Below are 27108 nucleotides of genomic sequence, written 5' to 3'. Positions count from 1 at the left end.
GAGCTCCTCGAAAGTGCACCTTGCGGTACTGCAGGGTTCCAAGCACCTTAGTGTCAGTATCTTTCTTAATGGTGGTAAGCGCCTCATCAATATGGCTGCCGAATTGGCTGTTGCCATCATAGACCATATGCAAGATCTTGGTCTGAACTTCCGGGCGTAAATTTGTTGCCTTTAACCACACTTGATGCTTTAAAAACGGCAGCGCCGGCTAATTGTCTGAAACCAGATGTGGCAATGTCCATAGCAAGGTTGATTATTTCTGAAGCTGCTCTTTCTCCTTCCGAGAGTATTTTAAGAAACTCCTCCTTGCTATCTTCCGGGATGACCGCCTTAAGTGAACTGATGTCGGACTACATTTGTCTATTAATGGCCAAAGCATCAGCTGCCCTAGCAGACTGCCGCCATTGATGAGATTTTTCAAATTGAATCAAGGCGTCGACCATTCTTGTCTGGTGGAGAAATGATAGTCGTAGATTGATTTTTTTGATCGTCTGAGCCGCCTGAGAGATCACAGAGTCCGGTTTCGGGTGACTTGTAAGACACGCAGGAGAGCCCTCTGGTGCTCTATATTTTTTATCCAACCTTGGCAGCATGGGAACCACGGAAGCTGGTGCCTTCATGACCTGGATTCCTTCTTGCCAAATCTGATCAATGAGAAGTATTGATATGACAGTCTTTCTTGCCTGGTTCTTAAAATCATAAAGGAAACTGTCCAACTGATGGACAATTGTTGGAAGATGAAACCTACAAGCAGCTCTATCCATAATATTGTGGAATCCTCCAATATCCTCCGGAGGAGAGTCCGAAGGATGAGGCGGTGGGGAAGGCCTTGGCGCAATGTATCCCACTCATCAGCTGATGGAGTCTGGCATCTCTCTTTCCTGCTCCTCAGATGTAGTTGGGTCTTCCCTGGGAGGAAGAGGAGTCATGGGGCATGGTGCCATCCCAGGAGTGACAGGAGGTGGAGGCAGCAGTGCTTGTGGAGCTACCTGCGGAGGTGGAGGACGTACAAAAACATCCTCCTGAGGAGGAACCCTTCTCTTAGAGTCTTCCAAACATATTCTGAAGGTCTAAAATTAACGCTAGAGGAAATTGCACAGGCTACTGCCTAGGCTGTTCAAAATATTGTTGGTACTAAACCGGAGGGGACGGATAATTCTGGTAATACTGCTCCTCATCATTATTATTTTCATCCCCTTCCTGATATTAAACGTTTAGTTCAGAAGGAATACGTGCGGCTCGAAACCGTCCTTTGTCCTCATCTGAATCCTCAACATCCAAAAGATGGCTAGGAGGAAGCGGAGACACTATTGTGTCCTGAATTGAGGTGGCGCAGTTCGCTGGAACCGGGACGGACGGACCTGCATAACAAACTGTATTTTTCGAAGTTGGTGTCAAAGAAATTCTCATAGTCTACGGGGCCATCGTTGGGGGTAAACCAGTGATATTCGACAGTACTGTCACAGCCGGTGGGATTGCCATCGTTGGAACATCTGAAGTTGGCAATGGTTTTGTCGTCGGCTGTCCCAACGTCGACTGTGGTGTCATCGTCGAGGTCGTCGTCGACGACAGATTCGTTGACAAGCTAGTCGAAGAGGAGGTCATTGCTCTCATCTACGGTGTAGTCGTCAACAATAAAAGGGAGCGTTAACGGTATGGGACCTTTTGTGCTTGTCGATGTGGTCAACGCCGTCGACTATTTCGACGAGAGAGTAACAGTAGTCCAAGTAGAAACAGGCGTCGACTGAACTTGACCCCAAAGACTACTTGTGGCTAGTTTTACCCTTGGAATGGCTAGAAGATTCTGGTTTTGCCTTGGACGCTCCTGGAGTCCGAGGGGATCTAATCTGAGGAGATCTTGGGCTATTTCTCGTTTTTAAGAGATTCCTTGGCCACGAGAGACTTTAGAAGGTTTCCTTCTCTCTTCAGGCTGACCTTCAGGCAACCTGCGCCTCTTGAGTGACAGAGGACGTGTCTCTATACACATAAGAAGCAGACTGCTTCTTTTTTTAGCCATATTAGAAGTTTTCCTTCTCTATCCCTCAAGGTCTTGGTTGAGAAGGTGTGGCAATTCTTGCACTGTTTTGTCTCATGGCTGGGATAGAGACAATAAAGACAATCTTTGTGCGCATCGTCCACATGCACTCCTCTTCACACGGGATTTACAGGCTCTAAATAATCCTATTTTATCAGACATTCTTCTTTGAGAAATCTAAAAGACTTATCTGAGAAACTGAAGAAAACTTAGCAGAGCTCAGGGAGACTCCCCTACACAACAAAGTGCAGTAAAAATCTGAGGGACTCAGCCTCTTGGGAAGTTTCTAGAGGGTGCTGGTTGGCTAAGTTTTCAGTTTGGACCTTTTTAAGTGGAGCCTATAGCAGCGCTGCATTAGGAAAACGACCTCTTGGAGCTGACCAACACTTAGCGCACGAGAGAGCAAGCTCTGCTCGAAGTCTAGACATTCCATTGGCTTTTGCATGCGTCTTTCTCAAAAGACAGGACATAAGTGGGTAAAGGCGGCACATGTCCCGCCTTTCCCAGCCGATGTAAACGTCCACAGCCTAAGGCTTGCAGTAAAGTGCATGGCCACATCTGTTTTCAATTATCGTGCCCAGACTCGGGCGCAATCATTGAAAACAAATGGGCTGCTCGTTTTATTTACTAGAGCGCGGTAACGCCTCGCTGCACAGAACACCCCTCCCACATTCCAGACATCAACCAGAGCAATGCCTTGGCTCCCCTCTAGTGTCCCAAGCTGCAATCGCACCAGTGTTTTTTGGCGCGATGTTTGTGCAAAACGGTAATTGCAGTGGCAACCTCGGAGAAAAAATGTATATATGACATTGAGGAATCGATTGTCACTTTTTCTTTAGTATTAAAGGATTGATTCATCACAGAGAACTAAGGAAAGGCTTTTTTCTTTCTTTTTAATCCAGAGATTCAATTATATTAATCACAGAATTAAAGCATTCGTCATTTTCCGTTTTGCACTCAAGGTCTTTCAATGCCTGAAACAAGAGCCTGTTCGTGTGAGGCATCGCTCATTTCACGCTGCCCAGCCCACCGCTTACACACACTCCCCCTTTAATGCACAATCCAAAGATCAGCCGACATTTTGGTAACTTTTCACAACCTCAACTCCAGCGTCAATTCACTTCCAGCAGGTTCGGATTGCTGGTATTTAGATTCAGGTGATTATGTCTCCTGGCATCCTTTAGGACAGTTAAAATACATCGGAACCCGAGCCGGGCTAGTGTTGTGCTCCGTGGGATAAAATCTTCGCAGGGGTATTTATAGCGCCTACTACCACTGACAAGGCGCTGAGGTGTTTAGAGTACATATTTTCGGGGTTCCTTCTCAGAGGAAAATAGTGAACTGAACGAAAATATTCGAAGCGATCTGAGAAACATAAAAATAACATCTTATTTGAATACATTCAATGTGGTAATATGAGATTATAAACTATTTTACAATTGGACTTCGAACCGCCATAAAACTATGGAATGGTTGCAAAATGTTTACAATGCAATTGTCAAGGTGTAGACAATTCAGCGTCCGAAAAAGTAACTTGCGCTCATATTTATCAAAAATGTTTGTAAATTCAATATTTCAAAAATTTAAATGAGCTTATAACGCAACCATCCTGTTTATTATTGAAGATATGGTTCGAATACTAAGTACTTTGTCATTTATGTATTAAACATTGGAATAAAAGAGGAAACACAGCAACCTCAGCTACCCAACGTTTGCGAGTGTATGAACACATGTTGCTCTGTGTTTGGCTGTATAGGTGAATAAATACATTTAAGGGGTCGGCATTACGTTCGTTGCTGTAAACATGTAGCATATACACACCAGAACACCATTGGTGCGGCGCATTTTCCCGCTGTGCGCTGAAGATTCGAAAATCCCGCGGTTCATGACGAGCTCAGCTCGTCATGAGCGTACGAGAGGTGTACTTCATGACGAGCTCGTCATCAGCGTCGAAGGGGTAAAAAGATATCCAATTCAAGCAAGGTCAATCCTGGTCTGAACGCAGCCCCAGACCAGTGCGGCTCTGACCAAATTGTGAAAATCAAAAACAGGGCATGCACTAAGACAAACGTGGATTTACAACCGAGTAGCAACTGCCTCGCAGAAAAGCTCAATACCCTTGAAAAGAAAATACCATTGTATTTATATAGCGATTACTATCCCTGAAGCGGCATTGATTCGCTTTGCAGCTTGTCTGACGTGCTGTGCGAAATAATCTGCAAAGAAAAAAACCAATTCAGTGCCTTGGAATTACTCCCTCAGTGACATTTTTTTTTACCCTAAATCAATCGTTCTCAGGACACAAACTTGAGATATGGGCTTTGACAGCTGAGCTGAGATATGGTCCAAGGCAATCCAAGAAAATCTGATGAACATATATTACATTCTTATACACATGGAGAGTAACTATCTATAGTACATCAGGTACTGTGGCTCTGGCGCCCACAGGCGCGAAAGACCCAATCACTCCGATTATCGCAGTGTTTTCGTATACAAATGTGCTCAAGGGCCTGGTTCCTTTATTTGCCCCCAACACCGTTGCTAGGCAATAGAACCCTGTAATCCGCCCGTAGGCAGGCTTTTACATTGTCAAGGTTACTTACCTCCGACCCCTCTACCTATCTGATTGCTATGAAAAACCTGTGACCAATAAAATAAATGTATTTAACTCCGTCCCCTCTGCCCCCTACAGCCATTGAGCTCATGCTGCGTGGTTCTTAACTGTCACAGTCCAGGAATAGCGGCTTCTGTGGGTCAGGAATGCAGTGCCCTGGCAGAGGTGTGCGCAAGCCCCGTTACTGCAATATCCGGAATGGGCCGCTCAGAACTGGGGGGCATTGGAGAGATTTATGAGAGTCTCAGTACTGGAACGGTACGGGGTGATGTATCAGTGAGAGAACGGAGGTGCCCAAGCAGAGCTGTGTATTCAGGCCTGATACGGGTCAGAAAATATCCTCGGGGTCAGTGAGTGGTCCATTATGGAGAGAGCGTGGAATGCATTCGCCCAAAGAATAAACCCCCACTCCTCTACAATGACCCTCTTCGCAGTTTACTCGCCTCCCCCTGGGAGGAGGCCTTCTCCAGAGAAAAGGGAGGGCAGGATAACACCCCGTCTCTGCATGAACTTCCTCCTCCCAAAACTGCGGAGCCCCTATTCCCTCATCTGAACCCCGCCAACATCCGTAGCAAACACCTTCCCGCACTCTAACACTTAACCCTAGCGCAGGGGTTGAAAGGGGGAAACTAAGACTGTCGGCTGCCTTTTTTTAAACTCGCCCTGTTTGTGAATTCTCACAGGAGAAAGAACAGAAAAATGAAGGGGAGAGACCCAGCTTTGCACTTTCAAAGTAGACCTCCACCTAAGGCTGCCACCTTTCCAAGAGAAACATTCCGGTCATGTATTGTTGCATTTATTGTCGTTTTAAGAGTCTGCAAAGAACGGGACGTGATAGTAAATACGACTCTAAATAACGAGCATTGGCATAGCCAATAGGTCTCGCTTTTAGGACCGTATCAGTTTAGTTATGCAGCACAATATACTTGGTGCAACAACATCAACTGTTGCATGGTTAAACACTTATAAAGCCCTAAAGGTGAGACCTATTGCCTATGCAAAAGCTTGTTGTAAAAGGAGACTAATAGGCTATGGAGTATATGGTTGCTACCATAATATCCTATGGAAAGGTACTTTGGTATTTATGTACCGTGGGACTCCACGGTGACGATGGGGAATGATTCAGGCATGTGACTCTGAAACATATCCCAATACTGGATACTCAGGATTACAGGTAAGTAAAGTATCCTTCTCTTACAGGAGATCCTCATCAATAGTCATAAGCACATGAGTAGACTAGCAAGCCCATCCCCTCATCCTGTGGGCAAACTATAAGCATCAAACCAAAACAGACATTGAAAAAGTATCATGACTCCAAGAAAGTTAGCATTGGATCAAATACCTCAAGGAGGCTTAGCCTATTTTGGGAATCTGCCCTGGAGTCAGAATCAAGACAGCAGTGCCTAGTAACGTGTGCACCGATTCCCAAGTTGCTGCCTTGCAAATCTCTGCCATCAGTACATTATGCAAGAAAGCTATCGTAGCTGCTTTTCCCCTAGTGGAGTGAGCCTTAGGGGAAAACAGTAGTGGCTTGTTCACCAATTGATAAGCCAATTTAATACAGGACGCTATCCACCTCGAGATGGATCGTTTGGAGGATGGAAAACCGGTCCTGACTACACCATTGTTTAAAAACAACTGGTCAGACTTTCTAGTGGATTTTGTTCCCTCCAAATAGAATTTGAGAACCCTCTTGAGGTCTAGTGAGTGAAGAGCCCTTTCTGCTGGTGTAGTAGGGTTCGGAAAAAAGAGGGAAGCGAAATTGTCTGGTTAATATGGAAGTCAAACAGCACTTTTGGTAGGAAAGAAGGGTGAATCCTTAGAACCACCCTATTGTGATGGAAAACCGTGAACGGTCCCTTTGAGCAGAGCACCTGGATTTCACTTACTCTGTGTGCTGACGTAATAGCTACTAGAAAGGAAAATGCTACTTACCAGTATGCATCTGTTCTTGGCATGTAGAGCTGCAGATTCTCACACTATGCATTAGATCGCCATCTGGTGTTGGGCTCTGATACTTCCACCTGGTTGTTGTCTTGGAAGAAGTCCTTGTAGTCACAAAGTGTCCGTATTGCAGGACCTCAGGATCCAGGCTGCTAAACTCAGCGAGGGAAAGCTTGGGTGCATAATCTTCCGGCCCATTTTGGTCAGAAGGTCCGGTCTGCACTGAAGCCTCCAGTGTGGACATATTAAGCGTTGTAACAGATCCGGATACCACCACTAGCGAGACCAGTCCGTGCTATCAGGATCATCTTCATCCTGGATCGAATGAGCTTGGTCACCCACCTTCGGATGAGAGGAAGGGGCGGAAAGGCGTACACAAATGTTCCAGACCAGTCTATCAAAAGAGCACTCCCTCTCGTTCCTGGTCTGTAAAATCTGGACACGTAGGTGTGGAATTTTTTGATTAGTCTGCAAAGAGGTCGATGGATGATGACCCCATTGATGGAAGATGTCTGCCACTGCCTTGTCGTTGAGCACCCAGTCTTCTTGCTCTTCGAAGTGTCGTCAGAGCACCTGCCTGCACGCTCTGGTCTCCTGGCAGATGCACAGCTGTGATCGAAAGATTCTTGGCCAGAAGCCAGTGCCAGATTTCTTGTGATTCCAGTGACAGCGGGAGAGAATGTGTTCCACCTTGTTTGTTCAAGTAATACAAGGTGGTTGTATTGTCCATTTGAATCAGTATTGACTGACTCGATGGATGGAATGCCTTGAGGGCTAGATAAACTGCCCGCAGCTCTAACATCTTTATGTGGTAGGTCTGCTCCTTGCTCGACCATCTGCCCTGAGTTTGAAGACAACCCAAGTGCGGCCCCAATCCCTGAAGAGATGTGTCCGTGATCAGGGATTGTTTTGGGAGAGGTTGATGGCAAGAAACTCGACTAGTAGATATTTCGGTTGAGTCCACCAGATCATGGATGCAGCGTGGGAAAGGAGGATCCGATCCTCCTTATGTCCTGAGGATTGGTTCCATTGGTCTTCCAGATCCTGCTGCAGCGGTCTCATTCTCAGTCTGGAGTTGGGGATGAGAAACATACAAGAGGCCATCGACCATAGAAGAGATGCCACTTGTTCTGATGGTTGATGTGCCTGGAGCAGAGTGTTGCATTTCTGATTCCTTGATAACAGTCGATCCTCCGAAGGAAACACTTTCCCTGCGCCGGAGTCTATGGTAGCGCCCAGATAATGGAGAGTTTGGGTCGACTGTTGGACAGATTTTTCCATGTTCACATGAAGGCCTAAGCAGTGAAGTAGATATAGGCAAATTTGATAGTGTTCCTTCATCTGTGGGGATGAACCCTTCAACCGCCAGTCGTCCGGATACAGATCTACAAACAGGCCTTGCCGATGTAAAGCTGCGTCTACCACTGCCATGCACTTTGTGAATACCCTTGGCGCAGATTTTAAGCCGAACAGGAAGACTCTAAACTGGTAATGCTTTGCTCCCGCAATGAATCTCAGGAACTTGCAATGATGTGGAGCAATCGGGATGTGGAAGTACGCATCTTGGAGGTCTATCAAAAACATCCAATCCCCTTTCAGCAGGTGCGGATATATTTGATGTAGTGCCAACATGCAAAACTTCTCCTTCCGAATGCTCTTGTTCAGAGATTGAAGACCCAGGTCAGGTCTGCATTTGTGCGCCTGGTCTTTCTTTGGCGCCAGAAAGTACCTCCAATAAGACTCCTTTTCCTCTTTGAGCAGGATGAACTTCTATGGCCAACTTTTGGAGGAGGATAGATACCTAACGTAGTAATTTTAGTTGGTGCAGGTGTGATTTTACTGGAGAAAATTTCTTTGGGGGTGCACTGAAAAAAAGTGCATATCCATTGTTCAGTATATTTAGCACCCACTGATCCTTGGTGATTTTTCGCTCCTCTGCCACATGATTCGAGATTCTTCCTCCCACTGGAGTGGGCAATGGCGCTAGAGGAAGCAGAAAATCATTGCTTCCCTGAAGTCTTGGCTGTGCTGGAGGATTGTTGATGTTGACCTCCTGTCTTTGAAGGCTCTACGCCCTTGGAACGGAGACCTGGACTGCTGGTTTTGTCACTTCTGCCATTGAGGGGTTTGAACCCTCTGATGGTAGTTCTTGCGATTGTGAGGGCCTGTATCTACGCCTGATTTCTTTCTTTTCCAGGCCTATCTCCTTCAGCGTGTCCAACTCAGCCTTCATCCTGGCCATTGCCTCATCAGTGTGGGAACCAAAGAGGTTCCGGAAAATGGGAGATTTAGAATTAGATGCGGAGACTCCGGCGTTAAAGCTGTTAAGCGTAGCCATGAAGATCTCCATGCACAAATTCCATGTGCATACAAATGAGCAGTTAGTTAAGCCCCATCTGCTGCAGTACTAATCACCTAATTAGAAACCAACGCCCCTTCCTGAAGAATCTCCGCAAAATCCTGGCGGTCCTCTGTGAGAAGTTGGCCTGATATGCAGTGCTCACTATTCTAGTGATCACTATGTATCAGTCCAAACGACCCTTATTGATGATTGGTTGCAAGTCAACCTTATAGACCAGCTATCCTAGTAGCATGGACAAGAGCAGTCTTTAGGCTAAACTCAAGAGGGCGTGTTAAGCCAGCTGTTATACCATCACATATACCCCTTGAACACCAAGTGAAAGGACACCACACAAGTTGTTATGAAAATAAAAGGATATTTATTTATAACACAACAACCCTAGACTCTTTATGAGGACAGGGTGCTAAGCACAATACAAAACTCTATAAGAAATACTGAAAGTCACTCAATTTACACAAATGCCCGAGGGGCACGAAAAAACATATACTATGGAAGTGGAATGCGAATCACTAGCAGGTAAGTAACAGTTCAAGGACTTTAGAATCACTAGGCCTACAATGCTGAACCCTTAGATTAGAAGCAGGAGGCCTAGGGGCGCCGTGTGCAGAGTGGAAACTCTCACACGCACTGCGGGACAAAGTCTATGGATACTAGCAAATGCAAAGTTAGTGTTATCGGGCGAACCAGACTAGGTAGGTCAAAAACGAAAGTGGATCTAGACACTTAGAGAGTGGTTCTACGCTGGAGCACCGTGGTACTCTGTTTACCTAGCCCAGGGGCTGCGGCTGCATAGGGTTCAAGTGTCGTCGGGAATCCTCGTTGAAGAACCAGGAGCCTGAAGTGGAAGTTGCTGGCAGGCGACCAGTGAAGATGTTCCGGACTGATCCAAGGACGGATCAGTGAAGAAGGGTACCTGTAAGCAGAGGGGACCGAGTGCTGAATCACTTGCCAGTGATTAGGTGGGCACCAGGATGGCACCGGACGAGGTCACTCAGCCAGGTGAAGAGGTGACACTGGATTCTGCTGCTGCACGGACCAGGGCGCTGATGTCAACCAGGCTGGAGGTCTGCGAGCTGTCCCACATCGGATGTCTGCTGCTGGCGATGCTGGATCCGTTGAAGGAGGCAACAAGCCTTGGCTACGGCAAGCCCACGTGGCGACACAAAATGGCGTCTGGAGTGGACCAGGAGGGTCCGAGGAAGTTCCCCTTCAAGAGGAGACAAGGGCCAGTCTAGAGGAGCTAGACCAGCGGTGAAACAAACGTAGGACGTTGTCTGGAGGGTCACTAGCCAACGGGCAAGTTACCGGACAACGTGGCAAGCAACACAGAAGCAAAAGGGCCCCACGCAGATCTGGTGGATGCTGGGGGGCTGGGCTTCGGTGCTCGTGCTGCTGGGGGTTGGGGCTTCTCTTACCCCAGTGCACCCACTCGAGGGTCCCTCGGCGGTCGTGCTGGATCAGTGTCGTGCTGGTTCTGATGGTCACCGGTTCCTCTGGTCTCGTCGCACCCACGGTTCTCAGCTGTGCTGTAGAATAGGTAGAGGTCAGAGAGGGCAGGGAGTCCGGGTCTCGTCGTGCTGGTCGGTCTGGTTCCAGAGGAAGGACGTGCAGCAAACTGCAAGATACTTAGTTGGTGCCTGCTGATGCAGGGTGACTACTTCTTAGTCACAAGGGAGAAATCTTGAGAAGAAGTCTTGAGTTCCTTTCGTGGAAAGTAGTTTCAGGATTTAAAGATGATCTAATTTGGAAGGTGTGAGAAGGTGGCCTGATATGCAGTGCTCACTATTCTAGTGAACACTATGTATCAGTCCAGCAACCCTTATTGATGATTGGTTGTAAGTCAACCTTATAGACCAGCTATCCTAGTAGCGTGGATACGAGCAGTCTAAGGCTAAAGACTCGAGAGGGCGTGTTAAGCCAGCTGTTTACCACACATATACCCCTTGAACACCCAGTGAAAGGACACCACACAAGTGTTATGAAAATAAACAGTTATTTATTAAGAATCACAACAGCCCTGTACTCTTTATGAGGACAGGGTACTAAGCACAAACCAAAACTCTTACAAAAATACTTAAGTTAGCACAGTATACACAAATGCCCGAGGGGCACGGAAAACCATATACTTGAAAAGTGGAATGCGAAATTACTAGCAGGTAAGTACAGTACTAATAGCCTTTGGAATCGCTAGGACTTGACTATAGAATCGTTAGATTACTTCTAGGAGACCCAGGGGACTCGGGTGCAGTGTGTGCACTCTCACGCGAGATGCGGGACAAAGTCTATGGTAGCTAGAAATTGCAAAGTTAGTGTTCTCGGGCGAACCCGACCTGGTAGGAGGAAAACGAAAGTAGATTCTGACCCTTGGATAGTGAGGCTATGCTGGGGCACCGAAATGCCGAAGTTACCTAGCCCAGGGGCTGCAGCTGCATAGGTCTGAAAAGACGTCGGGAATCCTCGTTGCCGGACCAGGAGCCTGGAAGAAAGAAGTTGCTGGCAGGCGACCAGTGAAGAAAGTTCGGTGGATCCAAGCCTGGATCGATGGAAGATGACACCTGAAAGCAGAGGGGACCAAGTTCGTGACTACTAGCCAGTAGTCAGTGGGCACCAGGAGGGCACCGGATGGTAGCCACCTCGACTAGGTGAGTGGGTGACGCTGTGCTCGCAGATCTCACGGACCAAGAGGCGTTGTCGGCGACCAGGATGGAGGAGCGAGCTGTCCCACGAAGATAGAAGCTGTCGGCGTCGCTGGACCCAGGATTGGGCAACAAAGCCTTGGCAAATTCAAGCCCACGCGGTGGACCTAAAATGGTGTCTGGAGTGGACCAGGAGGGTCCGGGGTGCCTCTCTTCAAGAAGGAAGCAAGGGCCAGTCTGGAGCAACCAGACCAGCAGCAGTGATGTCGTCGGGCGTCGTTCAGAAGGCCACAAGCCAGCCGGCTAGTAGCCAAACAACGCGGTGCACAGCAAACAGCAGAAGGGCCCCACGCAGATCGTGGAGATGCAGGGAGGCTGACCTTGGGTGCTGGAGCTGGGCAGGGTCGGGGCTTCTCGGACCCCAAAGCACTCACCCGTGGAGGACACGGTGGGCTTGCAGTAAAGATGTCGTGCAGTCTTGGCGATCGTCGGTCCCTCGAGGTCTCGTCGCACTCACGGTTCTCAGCTTGGCTGTAGAGGTGAGTAGAGGTCAGAGGTGCCAGGGAAGCCGGGTCTCGTCGAGCTGGGTCGTCGGATTCGTGATGAAGGACTTGCAGCAGACCGCAGTGTTCTCTAGGATGGTGCCTGCGGATGCAGGGTGACTACTCCTTAGCCACAAGGGAGAATCTGGATGAAGAAATCTTGAAGTCCTTTCGCAGAAAGTCGTGTCTTGATTCCAAAGATGATCTAATTTGAACAGGGGGCCCGCTCCCATCTTTATACTAAAAAAGGGGGCTGACCCGGTGACTAGGTCCTGCCTATGGGTGGGACTAGGAGGGGGGTGGTTACACCCCTCTCCCCTGCCGGACTTCCCCAGGCCAGGGGCTGGTGTGCCCCTGGAACTGGTTCTGACTGGCCTATGCGTAGTGAGCACCGGGGTGCCACTCAGCAGTCACCTTCCTGAAAAGCCCTGCCTACCCAGGATACACAAAACCATGTCTGGGACAGTGCTAGCACCGCCCCTGACAGGGAACCCTTTGTCCAGGCTCCCCTCACTGGGAGGACTCCCAGCTGCAGGGGGTCAGACTCGTGTCTGTGGTGGCAGCATCCATTTTGTGGAGCTGAGGCTTTGCTTAACTTTAACCGGGGTTCACAGTTACATACATGTTGTGTCCCTCTAGAAGGGTGGAATGCTAACCCCGTCGCCAGAATTGGCGAGGGGTTAGTATTCCAATTCGTATGACACCTTACTCGACATGTTTTGATAAAGCAATACCAAAGATAGCATTTAACCGCGAGGATTATAATGCACTTAAGAGTATATGGTATGCGATATCATGGAACAGCTATTAGGACTTGGTTCCGCAAGCTGCAGACAGGCTCAGCTCATGCCAGAGCACCATCTCACACGATTCCAAGCACTCTGCCTTCAGGATTGTTAAGGCCTGCCATAGGAGTGACTGATAGGAATCTGTGTGTCCATTTTAGGGTTAGGTATAGGTATACTACACCTACAGCAAAGGGTGATTACACGACTTTGCCCCAGCTGTCATGCAGCCAGTTGTGTCAAATTTAGGAGGCCAGCCAGGGGTGGCATAATACATGCTGCAGCCCCTGGCAGCCCTGGGTACACCTATGCCCTGAGTTACAGGGTCTGATAAGGTGGCCCAGTAACAATTGGAAATGTACCTAGGGTACATGGAATCCATTTTAAAGAGAGAGCAGTAGGCCTGGGGTCCTGATTGGCAGGGTCCCAGGTCGACTATGTCCAAAACCAGCTAAAACACAGGGCAAAAAGTTGGGGGCAACCATAGTCAGGATGTACCTTCCTACAGTTAGTATTCCAATTCGTATGACACCTTACTCGACATGTTTTGATAAAGCAATACCAAAGATAGCATTTAACCGCGAGGATTATAATGCACTTAAGAGTATATGGTATGCGATATCATGGAACAGCTATTAGGACTTGGTTCCGCAAGCTGCAGACAGGCTCAGCTCATGCCAGAGCACCATCTCACACGATTCCAAGCACTCTGCCTTCAGGATTGTCAAGGCCTGCCATAGGAGTGACTGATAGGAATCTGTGTGTCCATTTTAGGGTTAGGTATAGGTATACTACACCTACAGCAAAGGGTGATTACACGACTTTGCCCCAGCTGTCATGCAGCCAGTTGTGTCAAATTTAGGAGGCCAGCCAGGGGTGGCATAATACATGCTGCAGCCCCTGGCAGCCCTGGGTACACCTATGCCCTGAGTTACAGGGTCTGATAAGGTGGCCCAGTACCAATTGGTAAATGCACCTAGGGTACATGTTGTCCATTTTACAGAGAGAGCAGTAGGCCTGGGGTCCTGATTGGCAGGGCCCCAGGTCGACTATGTCAAAAACCAGCTAAAACACAGGGCAAAAAGTTGGGGGCAACCATAGTCAGGATGTACCTTCCTACAGAAGGGTCCCCGCTCCTACCTTTATTCTAAAGAAAGGGGCTGGCACGCGACTAGGTCCTGCCCATGGGTGGGACCAGGAAGGGGGGTGGTTACACCCCTCTCCGGACTTTCCCCAGCTCAGGGGCTGGTGTGCCCCTGGAACTGGTTCAAGCCGGTAGATGCATAGTGAGCACCGGGGTGCCACTTGCAGTCACCTTCCTATTCAGCCCTGCCTACCTAGGATACACAAAACCCTGTCTGAGATGGTGCTAGCACCGCCCCTGACAGGAAACCCTTTGTCCAAGCTCTCCTCGCTGGAAGGACTCCCAGCAGCAGGAGGTCAGACTTGTGTCTGTGGTGGCAGCATCCATTTTGTGGAGCTGAGGCTTCAGTTAACTTTAACCGGGGTTCACAGTTACATACATGTTGTGTCCTCTAGAAGGGTGGAATGCTAACCCCGTCGCCAGAATTGGCGAGGGGTTAGAATTCCAATTCGTATGACACCTTACTCGACATGTTTTGATAAAGCCATACCAAAGATAGCAAATAACCGCGAGGATTACAATGCACTTAAGAGTATATGGTACGCGTTACCATAGAACAGCTATTAGGACTTGGTTCCGCAAGCTGCAGACGGGCTTAGCTCATGCCAGAGCACCATCTCACATAATTCCAAGCACTCTGCCTTCAGGATTGTTAAGGCCTGCCATAGGAGTGACTGATAGGAATACATGTGTCCATTTTAGGGTTAGATATAGGTATACTACATCTAAAGCAAAGGGTGATTACACCACCTTGCCCCAGCTGTCGTGCAGCCAGTTGTGTCAGATTTAGATGGCCAGCCAGGGGTGGCATAATACATGCTGCAGCCCCTGGTAGGCCCTGGGTACACCTATGCCCTGGGTACAGGGACTGATAAGGTGGCCCAGTACCAATTGGTATGTACCTAAGGTACATAGAATCCATTTTACAGAGAGAGCAGTAGGCCTGGGGCCCTGAATAGCAGGGTCCCAGGTCAATTAAGTCGAAAAACCAGCAAAACACCAGGCAAAAAGTTGGGGGTAACCATAGTCAGGTATCCACCTTCCTACATCCTCTTTCTGCAGTTTTTCCTTTTAAACGCTACAAAGAGTCCCATAAAGATCTGTCATAAAGGCAACAGGGCTGCAGCGCTAGATACTTTCAAGGAGGATGCTGCGGATCCGTATACCTTTCTACCCCAAGAATACGGAGCCCTGCTCTCCTTGTCTGGAGGGACAGAGGATAAAGAAGTGACAGCATGAGTTTTCTTTGCTGCTGCGATGATTACCGAGAACGGTGGAGGATCTGATTTTAAAAATAAAGGATCTGTTTTCGCTGGTTTGTATTTCTTCTGAATCCTCGCTGAGGCTGCTTTAAATCGAGGATGGGGTGAGAAAAACATCCATTACTGGTTGTAGAAGACCAGGAATCAGTGGGAGTAAAGATCTAGACACAGACCTGGTGGCCGACTGCCCTGGGAGCAACACTCTCACACAATGACCACGCACGCAACCCTTGATTCATCCTCTACTCACTCTCCATGACCAAGCAGGTCAACGCCATCTCATCCTCCTGTTTCAACACCCTCCGCATGCTCCGAAAGATCTACAGGTGGATCCCCACCGACAGAAGAACGATCACACAGGCCCTCGTCAGCAGCAGGCTGGACTACGGAAACAACCTCTACACAGGAGCCACGGCCAAACTGCTGAAACGACTGCCAAGCATACAGAACGCCTCTGCACGCCTGATTAGACACCCCTCGCCACAGCCACATTAAACCCCACCCGAGAGACCTGCACTGGAATCCCGTCAACAAGAGGATCACCTTCAAGCTCCTCACCGACAAGGCACTCAACAACACCGGACCAACATACTTCAGACGACTCACCTTCTACACCCTGAATCGCCAACTCCGCTCCCTCGTCCCCGCATCGGAAGAGCAACCACAGGCAGCAAATCGTTCTCCCTCGCAGCCAAGTCCTGGAACACCCTCCCCATCCTCATACAGCAGACCGAAGACATACTAACCTTCAGGAGGCTACTCAAGACCTGGCTATTCAAGCAATAACCCCCCCCAGCACTTAGACATTTACAGGCGAGTAGCGCGCTATACAAATGTCTTGATTGATTGTCTCAAAGATGATCGAGGTAGAAGCTTGAGGTGCTAGCATATCTATGTGCAGCTTCTGCGCTCCTCTAGCGAGGACATCCTGATATGTATTGATGTCATCAATAGGAGACACTCTAGAAGGAGGGCAAGTAAGGGTATCCGTGAGGGTAAGTGAATAGTCCCTTTTTGAAGAGTAAGACCAAGACGGTGTTATTGTTCTTTTCTGATGAGCAGGAGCTGGTCTAAGCTCCAGAGATTTTTCTTGGCGATCCCTGGTCCGAGCAACAGGTGATCTGTCCACTTCCTGCACCAGTTGTTCCAATGTGGATCTATGCAGTGGACTGGAATCGGCCATAGCCCGTTGAGCCTGGCCAGAAGGATCTTTCTGCCAGTGGCTGAGGGGAAGAAGCCATCTATATGACAGATTAACTGAAGACGACCTCGGTCTTCATGGAGAGGTTGGCCTAGGAGATTTTCGTGCCTCCAGAGATGGAGAAAAAGTTTCTCATTGAAATTACTGTAGGAGAGCTCGTAACTGAAGCCGATAACTCCATGGGGTCTTTGGAGGCTGAACGTCGTCTGGAGGAACAATGCAACATCAATGGTGTCTCGACGTATGACTGTTACAGGAACCGGTGAATGTCTCGAAAGGGATCCTCCCCTCGACCTCTTTGTACTTCAAAGTTGAATGTTCTGACGTTGAAGCCATAGACCTCACTGACCTCTCCCTCAACGCAGAGCGTATAGGAGAACCCAAGGGTGTGTGAATTGAAGGAGAACCCCTTCTCGACATCATGCTTCTTCTCGACGGAGACCGCCACCTAGACGTTGAACGTGGTCTTGAATACGTCACTTTGGGTCTCGACGATGAATCCTTCATAGACGCTGGAGATTTGGGATTCAACGTTGAACGCTGTGTGGTCCCGGAGATGTTGTTCTTGATGTTGAATGTCGTGCACCTTGGGGACGACGAGGCTTGTCTCGATGCTGACCTCCGCCAGGTTGACGTCAACAGACACCTGTTTTGACGCCGATCGTCATTCCACTGGCGACGGCGAGGCATGTCTCGACGTCGAACGCCGTACTGACGGCGGTGACGGAGATTCAACTCTTGATGGTGTGCGAGTCCGCACCAAAGGAGAAAGACTCCTCGACGCTGATCGTTGCAGGGTTGACAACGGCGGAGGATGTGACGTACCTGAAGTCTCGACGGTGATCCCGCAGTCAATGGTCTTCTTGTAGATATTTTTGCTGTGGGTGAAGGTATTTTCAGCGTTGATCCATATGCTGAAGGAGAGCAGACTGGCACCTTACTCCTAGATGATGATCTAGCTCTCTCCTTTGTCTTCTTCACTGAAGACCTGCCTCTAGAAGGGGCTTTTCCCTTCTCAGCCAGCCCATAAAGGCAAATCCTCTCTTTCGGTGTACGCCTGGACAGGGACAGACAATGCTGGCAAGTCTTAGGATCATGATCCTCAAAGGCAAAGACTACAAAAAGAATGGGAGTCTGATCTAGCCTTCTTGCCACAGGAAGGGCAAGAGTCAAAGAGCGACAGCCTTTCCGGATTGAAAAAAAAATGCTTAACTCTCAAAAAAATAGAAACCTACTTTAAAAGCCAAAAGACGTTGAAGTAAGTAGGTTTTAACAAAAAACAGGAGATTTTATCTGTCAGAAATCAGAAAAACAGAGCTGAAGTAACCAGGGTCCTGAAAGAAGGAGCCAGAAAGAACTGACCCATCACCCCTGAGGCATGATGGGAAGCTAGGGGTCATAACTGCCTTAAAGGCACAGTGCCAGATTTTTCCTATGTGTTTCTATGAGTTCGCTTTTCAGCTTTCTACGCTAAGTTTTTCTGCAATGCAGCCTGTGAGCTGGCAATGCTCTAATTCCTCTTTGCAGGATTATGGTTTCTGCTGTACATTAAAGCAGTTCATATGCACTTTGTTTTACTTCTCTGCTTTTCTGAATGTGTATAAGTGAAAAGAGGGTTTTTGTAGCATTATCCAGCTCTTACTGTATGGAGTGTTCCGATGGATGGATCGATCGATATCTATCAATCAATGGATCAATTGAGGAATCAGCTCAGCAACCAAGGGTCTTGGGAGAGATGTTGGCTGGCACCGTTATACAATCCTGACTGGTCTTTCAACTGAGTGGCAGGATGGGGTAGAGTCCAACTGACTTCATATGCTGCCTTGATTTTGACTTATCAGAAGACCTTTACTGAGAAAAAGACCGGTCACAGAATCAGCTTCAAGAGTGAGAATGTGTTTGCTTCCCAGACGGAGCTATGCAAGGTCAGAGACTTCTTTCGGTTTTCTGTGAAATACAGCTTTGCTTTATAGACTCTGATCGCCTTTGGATGTATGAGAGCTCATTTGTCACATTTTGGAGTTGTGAAAGGGCACTAGGGAGGCCACCACCAACATCTGCATCCAACAGTCAACACAGTTTAAACCCTGTAGAATTTGGTGGGGACACAGTTACCTTGCACCATTAAAAAAGTTAAAAGAAAGAAATTCAACCGAAAAAAGGAAGCGTAGCCACAAATTAGTGTATAAAAGCACTGAAAGAAGGGAATTGACATCAGTACACTGGGTGTCACTTAAATGGGGCTGTACTGTCACTTCTGGGACAGGACGAAGAGCTACACAGCGCCACCTAGCAGCATACGTGAGCATTGCTAACATTTTCAGATCCAGCCTGCCACCTAGGGATTATTCTAAAGGTGAGGAATCTGCAGTTAGAAATATCCATCAGAAACAAGGTTTTCGGTTCTAAAATGTTATACTCAATAGTAAGTGGCCCAAACAGGTAAATAGTTTCAACTCACCTTTGCATCTTTTTCTACTTGTCCTTCATCAACCTTTCCTACAGGGTCTCTGTTTGCCTACAAAAAGAAGCACTAATTATATGGATTGGACTTTGAGATTATGCTTCTATGAAATTCATTTTTTAAAACATCCACATGTCAAAAAATAAGCACTTGTACTGCAATTTGTCATTTCTCTCCATAAATTCCTAGAGCAGAAAAATGTTGGCAGTGTTACGTGGCTCAAATACACATTTTTTCATAAAATAAGTACAGGTATAGATAAGTTACTTACCTGTAATCCTAGTTCTCTTCCAGGTGTATCCTCAAAGTCATAAGCACTTGAATATTCCCGCCCATACACTGGGACCCCGGAAAACAATTATATATGAAAACATACATATATACACACACACACACACACAAATATACACATATACATACATTACCTACTGGCGTTCGCCAGTAGGTATATATAGTTAGGATTTTTTCCCTATGGGATTTTTGAAAATTCTATGTCTAATAACTTTGGCGTTTGTGGACGGAATCGGCTGAAATTTTCAGGAAAATGGCACATTTTGTTTCTGAGCAGCCCCTGAAAATTTGGTGGGGTTTCGTCAAGGGGGGGCCGAGAAAAAAGGGGGGTCCCAAAACGCGTTTTTCCCATTCATTTTTCCATAGGGCGGTTGGACTCACTTTTAGCTCGAACGGCTGAATGGATTTGCACGAAACTTGGCAAAATTGTAGGGACTGTTAGCCCGATGTGCCTTTGCTAGGTCTCAATATATGTGCTCCAGTAGTTTTTGAGAAATTAACGTTCAAAACAAGATATATATCTGTAACAGCGCTCCGGGCAGCGATCCGGTCCGCTTACTTTTCGCGAAACGGAACTTTGCGCGCAGAAAGCTGATTGGCTCTCCGGTGTCTGTCAACATTCTAAACAGTCCGGAGCGGCCGCCATCTTATCTCTCGGTAGGATCGAGAGAGAAGAAGGTGAAAAACGAAGGGGGAATTTATTGAAAGGGGGCAAGGTATACCCCTCTTGACCCCCTAGGAATGTTGTTGGGGTTATTAAAGGGTCCCGTGGGGAAAATAAAAAAAAAATGATTTTTCACGGTAGAAGCGCTTCACGGGCCGCGAACTGGGTCGCAAACTGGTAGCGAAACGAGAATTCGCCATTTTGTGCTTCGTTTTAATTGTTTAGAGACAAAAATTATCGCCGCACATCGGCCACAATGCATGAATATCGCTGAAAAGTCAGCGATATTCATGCATTATCCAGCAAATGCTCTTAGCCATGTTATCCACCTTCCATTGGATAACATGGCTAAAAACTGCTCTGTGCGTGAGCTTTTTTTTTTTTTTTTTTGCTGCGTGACGTGTGTTAACGTTCGATTCGATGGAAATCAGGAAGTGTTGACCACCATTTTGTCACTGCGAGTAAATATTTTGTTATAAATGAATCCTTATTGATAAACATTGTCTGCGCCATCTTGCGTTTTTGTCCAATGCCACAATTTTGTCGTGCACGGCAGCCATTTTAGATGCCTTGACCAGGGCCACTCTCTGCACGCCGCCGATCCTCAGCATGGCTCCCCACCCTCGCAAGCATCTCCCCCACGCACTGGTCACCCACGCTCTTTCTCTCATGCATGGGCCATATACTTCCCCCCCATCTGCGCTGCTCTTCTCTGAGAATCACACCCTGTGCCCCCGCCCGACACCTCCCTTTCACCCTATTCACTACCGCACCCTCCGACACTCCTCTTCCTCTGTGTCCGATTGTCCAGGCCGGACCTAGGCTATCACCTAGCCCTGCGGATGTAGTTTATGGCCCCAGCTGTAGAGTATCCAGACATGACAACCCTCCCGATTCAGGCGTGAGACTACTGATTTCAGTGCTAGTCTCCCGCCTCCCGATTCCTGCAAGCAAAAACCCGGGGGCATATTACCAACAACTAGCGATAATTTTTGTCTCTAACTTGTTTAGAGACAAAAATTATCGCCGCACATCGGCGAATTTTATCGCACATAAACCTTGCTATTAGCAAGGTTTATCGCAAATGCGATAAAAAACGGCCGCAATGCATGAATATCGTTGAAAAGTCAGCGATATTCATGCATTATCCAGCAAATGCTCTTAGCCATGTTATCCACTTCCCATTGGATAACATGGCTAAAACTGCTTAGGGCAGGTGTTAGGTTTTGGAGATATTCGCGCTTAGCGCGAATATCTCCAAAAGTTGGTAATAGGAGAAAGCGATGGTTAGGGACTGTTTCCAGTCGCTAAAATCTTGGCACGCCCACTTTGCATGTCATTAGTGATAAATATCACTGATATGCAAAGCGGGGCCCAAGATGGTCGCTATCTCCTTTTAGCTGTCACTAACTGGTGTTAGCGACAGCTTGGTAATAGGGAGATAATTTTATCTCTTTTTTTTTGGGCTTTTAAAGCCCAAAAAGCGGAAATAAACCCCCTTGATAATATGCCCCATGATTTCTCGGGGGTTTCAGCTGACAGGGCTTGGTATTGTGTTACGTGCTAATTTTTCCAGGAAACGTCAGAGGGTCGATGCAGGGGTTCTAGAAGGGGTGATAAACCATTTAAGCCTCATAAACAAGCGCATGGTCTTTTAAAGATTTGTGAAGTACTCGGGGCGGCGGTGTGTGTGTGCCCTCTTTCAGGAGCGGGCGGGGGGGCACTGCCAGCAACTTGCCAGGCCAGGCAGTGTTCAACACGTGCATCACCCTTTCTCTGCCTGCTATTGCGCTCCATGCTTCGGAAAGGTAAGAAAAAGAACGTGCATTTGAGTTTGAAATGTCCGATCTTGTAGCAGTACACTTGCAAAGCCCACACATGACAATAACCAGATTCAAGGCCCCATTCACCCGATTTTTTAAACATATATAGCACTCCAACAAAGTTAGATTTTAAAACTTTATTAACATTTAACTATAATGAACGGAACAAAAACTGTAAAAACATTTAAACATTTTTCACCCAAAAAAGCAACAATGGTCAGAAGCTGTCTTTTGTGCGAATAGTCCCAAGGCAGCACAACGTGCAGAGTTCTGGACGGCACCCAGGTGATGTCGCCTGGGTGCCGCACTGGTTTTGGGATCCTACAATGCTGCTCCGAAAATTGGCGTGGGGCGTCCCGGGTGGTGCGGGGGGAGGCCTCGTCAGTAGCGGTCTGTTGTGCGAATAGTCCCAAGGCAGCAGAACGCGCTGAGATGTTGATGGCACCCAGGTGATGTCCAGTAAACTGCCGCACTGGTTTTGGTATCCTACAATTCTGCTCCGAAAATTGGCGTGCGGCGGCCCGGGGGGGGGGCGTGGGGGAGGCGGCGTGAACGGGCCTCCCCAGGTGGCGGCCATCCAGCTGAGTTGCGCCCGCTCTTGCGGCTACAGCGTCTCGCTCACCATGTTGTTGAGTTGCTCCCACTCTTGCAGTGCAGCGATAGGCGGCTGCCACATGACTCTTAAAATGGCGGACGGCTCTTCGGTTTTGGGCCTGGTCCACTGAAATGGCCCTGGGACACCTTGGAACTCGGACGCTTGCCTGCTAGGGCTTGGGCTCCATTCTCGAAAAGCGTCCCCTCAGCCGTGAAGATTCTACAAAAGTCTTGGGGGCCCCCGACTCCCGCAGGCTTCCGGTGGGGAGCGGCTGCCATGATTGCTCGCGGAATGACCACGACGGAGCCACGAGATGGTGGTGCTCTCATGCTGACGCCAGCTTCAGTCTGAATGATCCAGAAACAAGGTGGGGCTTTCATCGTTTGGGAAAAAAAAATGTTCTAAACCAATGAAAAGTGTTATTTTTAGGTCATATGACCAAGCCTTCCATCTTTAGGAAACCAAAAGTAAAATGAACCAATGAAAAGTTTTATAAACAAGTCACATGACCTGTTCTGCGGCATAGGGCTACAAAAAGCGTAGAAAATCCGTTGGCACGTGAGGCGGCGTCAGTAGCGGACCGATGTGCCAATAGGCCGAAGGCAGCACAACGCGTCGAGATCCGGATGGCACCGAGGTGGTGTCCAGCAAATTGCCGCACTGGTGTGGCCATCCTACAATGCTGCGCCGAAAGACGGCGTGTCCAGCTGAGTTGCGGTCACTCTTGCGGTACAGTGACTCGAACGCGCCGAGATCCGGATGGCACCGAGGTGGTGTCCAGCAAATTGCCGCACTGGTGTGGCCATCCTACAATGCTGCGCCGAAAGACGGCGTGTCCAGCTGAGTTGCGGTCACTCTTGCGGTACAGTGACTCGAACGCGCCGAGATCCGGATGGCACCGAGGTGGTGTCCAGCAAGTTGCCGCACTGGTGTGGCCATCCTACAATGCTGCGCCGAAAGTCGGCGTGGGGTGCCCCGTTGGCTTATGAGGTGATGTCAGTAGTGGACCGATGTGTGAATAGGTCGGAACCAGCACAAGGCGCCAAGATCCGAATGGCAAGTCCTGGATGTTGAGTGCCATAGTTGAGAGTTCTGAGCAGTGCTTGTAAGACTGTCTGAAGCTTATTTGCACCTGCTGCAGCTTCACTATTGCCCTGGTGTGGCCAAAGGTCGCACATGACATAGGCGGCCGGCTCCCGAGGTCCGGCGGAACTTTTTGCCTTTTCCTTTCTGCTTCTTTTCCTACAATCCGTTTCATCTGAAGACACGACCAGGTCCCTGAATGTGTGCAGGGGGACGCTATTGATTGAATGAAAATGGCGGCTTGACACAAAGCTGACTCAAGCGTTGCTGTTGATGCTATACAGACAAAAATTGGTTTTCAGTTTGTACATTCTTCAGGATTTTTTTTCCATCCAAGTCTGATTGAGAGTTTGTAGAAAAATGGCTTCAGATTTTCCACATACTACTCTTCAACATTCTTCCTAAATGTAACAATGTGAAACTCACTAGGAGAACGGTTGTTTCGGTTTCCTTTCAAAATGCTGCCAACAATATTTTCTGAATGGAAGACACCATCTTGTAGCATAAAGGGCCGAAAGGGGTTCTGGTCTGGCCGATGGTTGGTGGAGACATTTTGACTATATCTTGGACCTGCCCGGACTCGCCCAAAATGGCGCCGGTATAAATGGGACTCGTAACTCCTTGCCCGCAAATGTATATCTAGAAAATGTTATTGTAAGTGGCCCTGTCTTATTTTAATTACAAAATGTACGTCCACCGATTCCGCAACTGTTAGACACCTTAGTTCTTGCAACCTAATGGCCCGCTCGTTACGTTCCTCTACAGTGTAAATGTCTCCTCCTCATATACGATTTCAGTTTGCTCCGTGGCCGGCCCACGTGGTTATAGGCCCGTATTTGTATACTGACATTTTCACAATAAAGGTTTTTAAAACAAAACACGGTAGTAGTATTTACATTGGTAAAGTTTTTACTTTTAGTCACTGTTTTCGAATCAGTAAAAGGCAAGTGAAATAAAGCAGTCCAATTACATGACGGATAAAAGGTATAATATGTAGGAACGCAGTAAAGATAAATGGTCAAGGGCAGTTGTGTTTTCCACTCCTGCAACATAAAGTGATCGATAAGAATCTGATAATCAGGCGTATCGGCGACTAAGACAGCAGGCCGAGTATCTTTTACTCAACGGCTCCGTCATGGAACGAAGAAACGCCCTTTTTCTCGAAAAAGGAATATATTTTACTTGCAGGACAGTTGTACATTTTCCGGGAAAGTACATTAGCCTGGAATATTATAACATATGTTTTAAAAAAATAATGTTCGAAAACAATAAAAAGCGTAATTTTTAGGTCATATGACCAAGCTTTTCATCATTAAAATAACAAAAGTAAAATGAACCAATGAAAAGTTTTATTAACAAGTCACATGACCTGTTATGCTTACGTTACGCGCTGCGCGCCGCGCCTCGGATCACTTCCGGGTGCGCTAACGCGGCGTGTCATAACGCATTACGCGACAACGTAGGTCAAGAATATAGTCAAAATGTCTCCACCAACCAGCGTTCGGAACACAACCCCTTTCAGTAGTCCAAAAAGTTCTGTTAAATGACAACAGAGGGGACAGGCAACAAGAACCATCAGTCAAAGAGGGGAGGGCAAGTTCTTCTCTTCCGGGTCATGTTGGGGCGCTACCGGAACTGATCGAATTGGTAGTCTACAGTGTTTCTGGATGTTTCAGACTAAAGCTGGCGTCAGCATGAGAGCACTTCCATCTCGTAGCTCCGTCGTGGCCATTCCACGAGCAGACATGGCAGCCGCTCCCCACCAGAAGCCTGCGGGAGTCGGAGGCCCCCAAGACTTTTGTAGAATCTTCACGGCTGAGGGGACGCTTTCGAGAATGGGACCCAAGCCCTAGCAGACAAGCATCCGAGTTCAAAGGTGTCCCAGGGCCATTTCAGTGGACCAGGCCCAAAACCGAAGAGCCGGCCGCCATTTTGAGAGTCCTGTGGCAGCCGCCTATCGCTGCACCGCAAGAGCGGGAGCAACTCAACTACATGATGAGCGAGACGCTGTAGTCGCAAGAGCGGGCGGTAAACAGCTGAATGGCGGAAGAGGCACAGTGTAGCAAAAGCGGGCGGAATGGCAACTGAAACGGTAAAGGGGCGCCCCACTACAGCTTGTCTTCAGGTCAAACGGATTGTGGGACAAGGTCCAGAATTGAAGAGTCATCAAAAGGCAAAAAGTTCCGCCGGACCCCGGGAGCCGGCCGCCTATGTCGGGGGCGATCTCAGGCTATACCAGTGCTATAAGACCTGGGGAGGGTGTCGGAGCCAAGCGTCTTCTCCGAGTCCGTGCCATCACACCGTCCCTCGGGGGCCTCCGTCAAGCGGTTTAGGGAGGTACCATATAACATTGTTTTCAAATGCAGTCAGGTCCACAAACGACCCTCACTTACTTTGAGAATAGTGAAGCTGCAGTAGGTGGAAATAAGCTTCAGACAGTCTTACAAGCACTGCTTTTGTAAAAATTTTTAGTTTTTTTTGTATTTTTGCACAGTTTTATATATTTCTTTTGTTTTTGATGGAGGGGAAACAACAAAGCACATGCATTGAAAAAGGCTTAAACTCAGAACTCTGAACTATGGCACCCAACATCCAGGAGCTTGCCATCCGGATCTTGGAGCCTTGTGCTGCTTTCGACCTATTCACACATCGGTCCACTACTGACATCTTATAAACCAACGTTATGTAAATAGTTTTTTAATAAAATGTTTTACCCTGTTTCTTTGCTGGTGTGTTGTCTATATTTTTAATATTTGCATAGGGTTTGTCATTATTTTGTGCGGGATGGGTGATGGAGCCGAGCTGTCTTGCAGCCCTCATGGTGTGGAGCTCAGTTCATCTCACTATTTTCGTATTTCTCATGAAGGGTTGTTTATAATATTTCTATTTTAGCGAGGTCAAAAAAAGATCCAATTAGTGGCGTACTGATTTTGCTCGATTACTTTTATTTTTTTACACGATTTTTCCCGATCTGCAAAGACTAAACAGAGTATTGCGACTTTGTGCTTGTTTGTAAATAGAGAATGAACCAAAGAGAATCAATTGTAAAACAGTAAATGCTTGGATAATAATCAATCAAATGGAGAGACAAGCAGGCACGACGGATTACAACGGGGGCAAAGGCCTGCGTTAACTACCGTTCACTATCTGCAAAGAGAGAGTACTACTAAGAGAAAAGAGGGGAGGGGGGGGCAGCGTTCAAAGCACATCAGCGTGCATAAATACGAAAATGTTTTTATCTATCACGTACTTGACATTTTAAAGCTTTTCATATTTGCTATTAAAAAACCAATGAAATTCACAGAAAAAACCATAGATTATAGTGGATATATAGTTAGGAATTTGCATTTACAAAACCTTGAAAATTCAATGAAAAAACCATTGGTTTTAGGCCATATATAGTTAGGGATTTGCATTTACAAAACCTTATTTTACTCGCATAAAACCATTGAAATTCCATATATAGTTATAAGCGCTAACTATATATCGCGCACCCGCAATCCACTGCTGATGATGTCACATATTACATCATTCATGACATGGTTAGTGACATCACTGATGACATCACTGATGACATCTCAAATGACATCACTGATGACATCACTGATGACATCACTGATGACATCACTGATGACATCTCATTTGACATGACTGATAACATCA

The 27108-nt window shown here is 47.6% G+C and overlaps 1 protein-coding gene across 2 annotated transcripts in view; it reads right to left on the bottom strand.

The window, feature by feature from the left end:
- The window catches only part of ANXA5 (annexin A5), an 846782-nt gene that overhangs the window by 333981 nt on the left and 485693 nt on the right, over positions 1-27108 (bottom strand). For both annotated transcript variants that reach the window (XM_086962217.1, XM_086962218.1), the window contains exon 8: positions 18987-19043. In XM_086962217.1, the coding sequence (XP_086818343.1) occupies positions 18987-19043 (57 nt within the window). The remainder of the gene's footprint in view (positions 1-18986; positions 19044-27108) is intronic.

This window comes from Lissotriton vulgaris, chromosome 3_1 (assembly GCF_964263255.1).
Source record: "Lissotriton vulgaris chromosome 3_1, aLisVul1.2, whole genome shotgun sequence".
Taxonomy (NCBI): Eukaryota; Metazoa; Chordata; class Amphibia; order Caudata; family Salamandridae; genus Lissotriton; species Lissotriton vulgaris.
The sequence above is the reverse complement of the archived record's forward strand: the minus strand, read 5'-3'. Positions and strand labels throughout refer to the sequence as shown.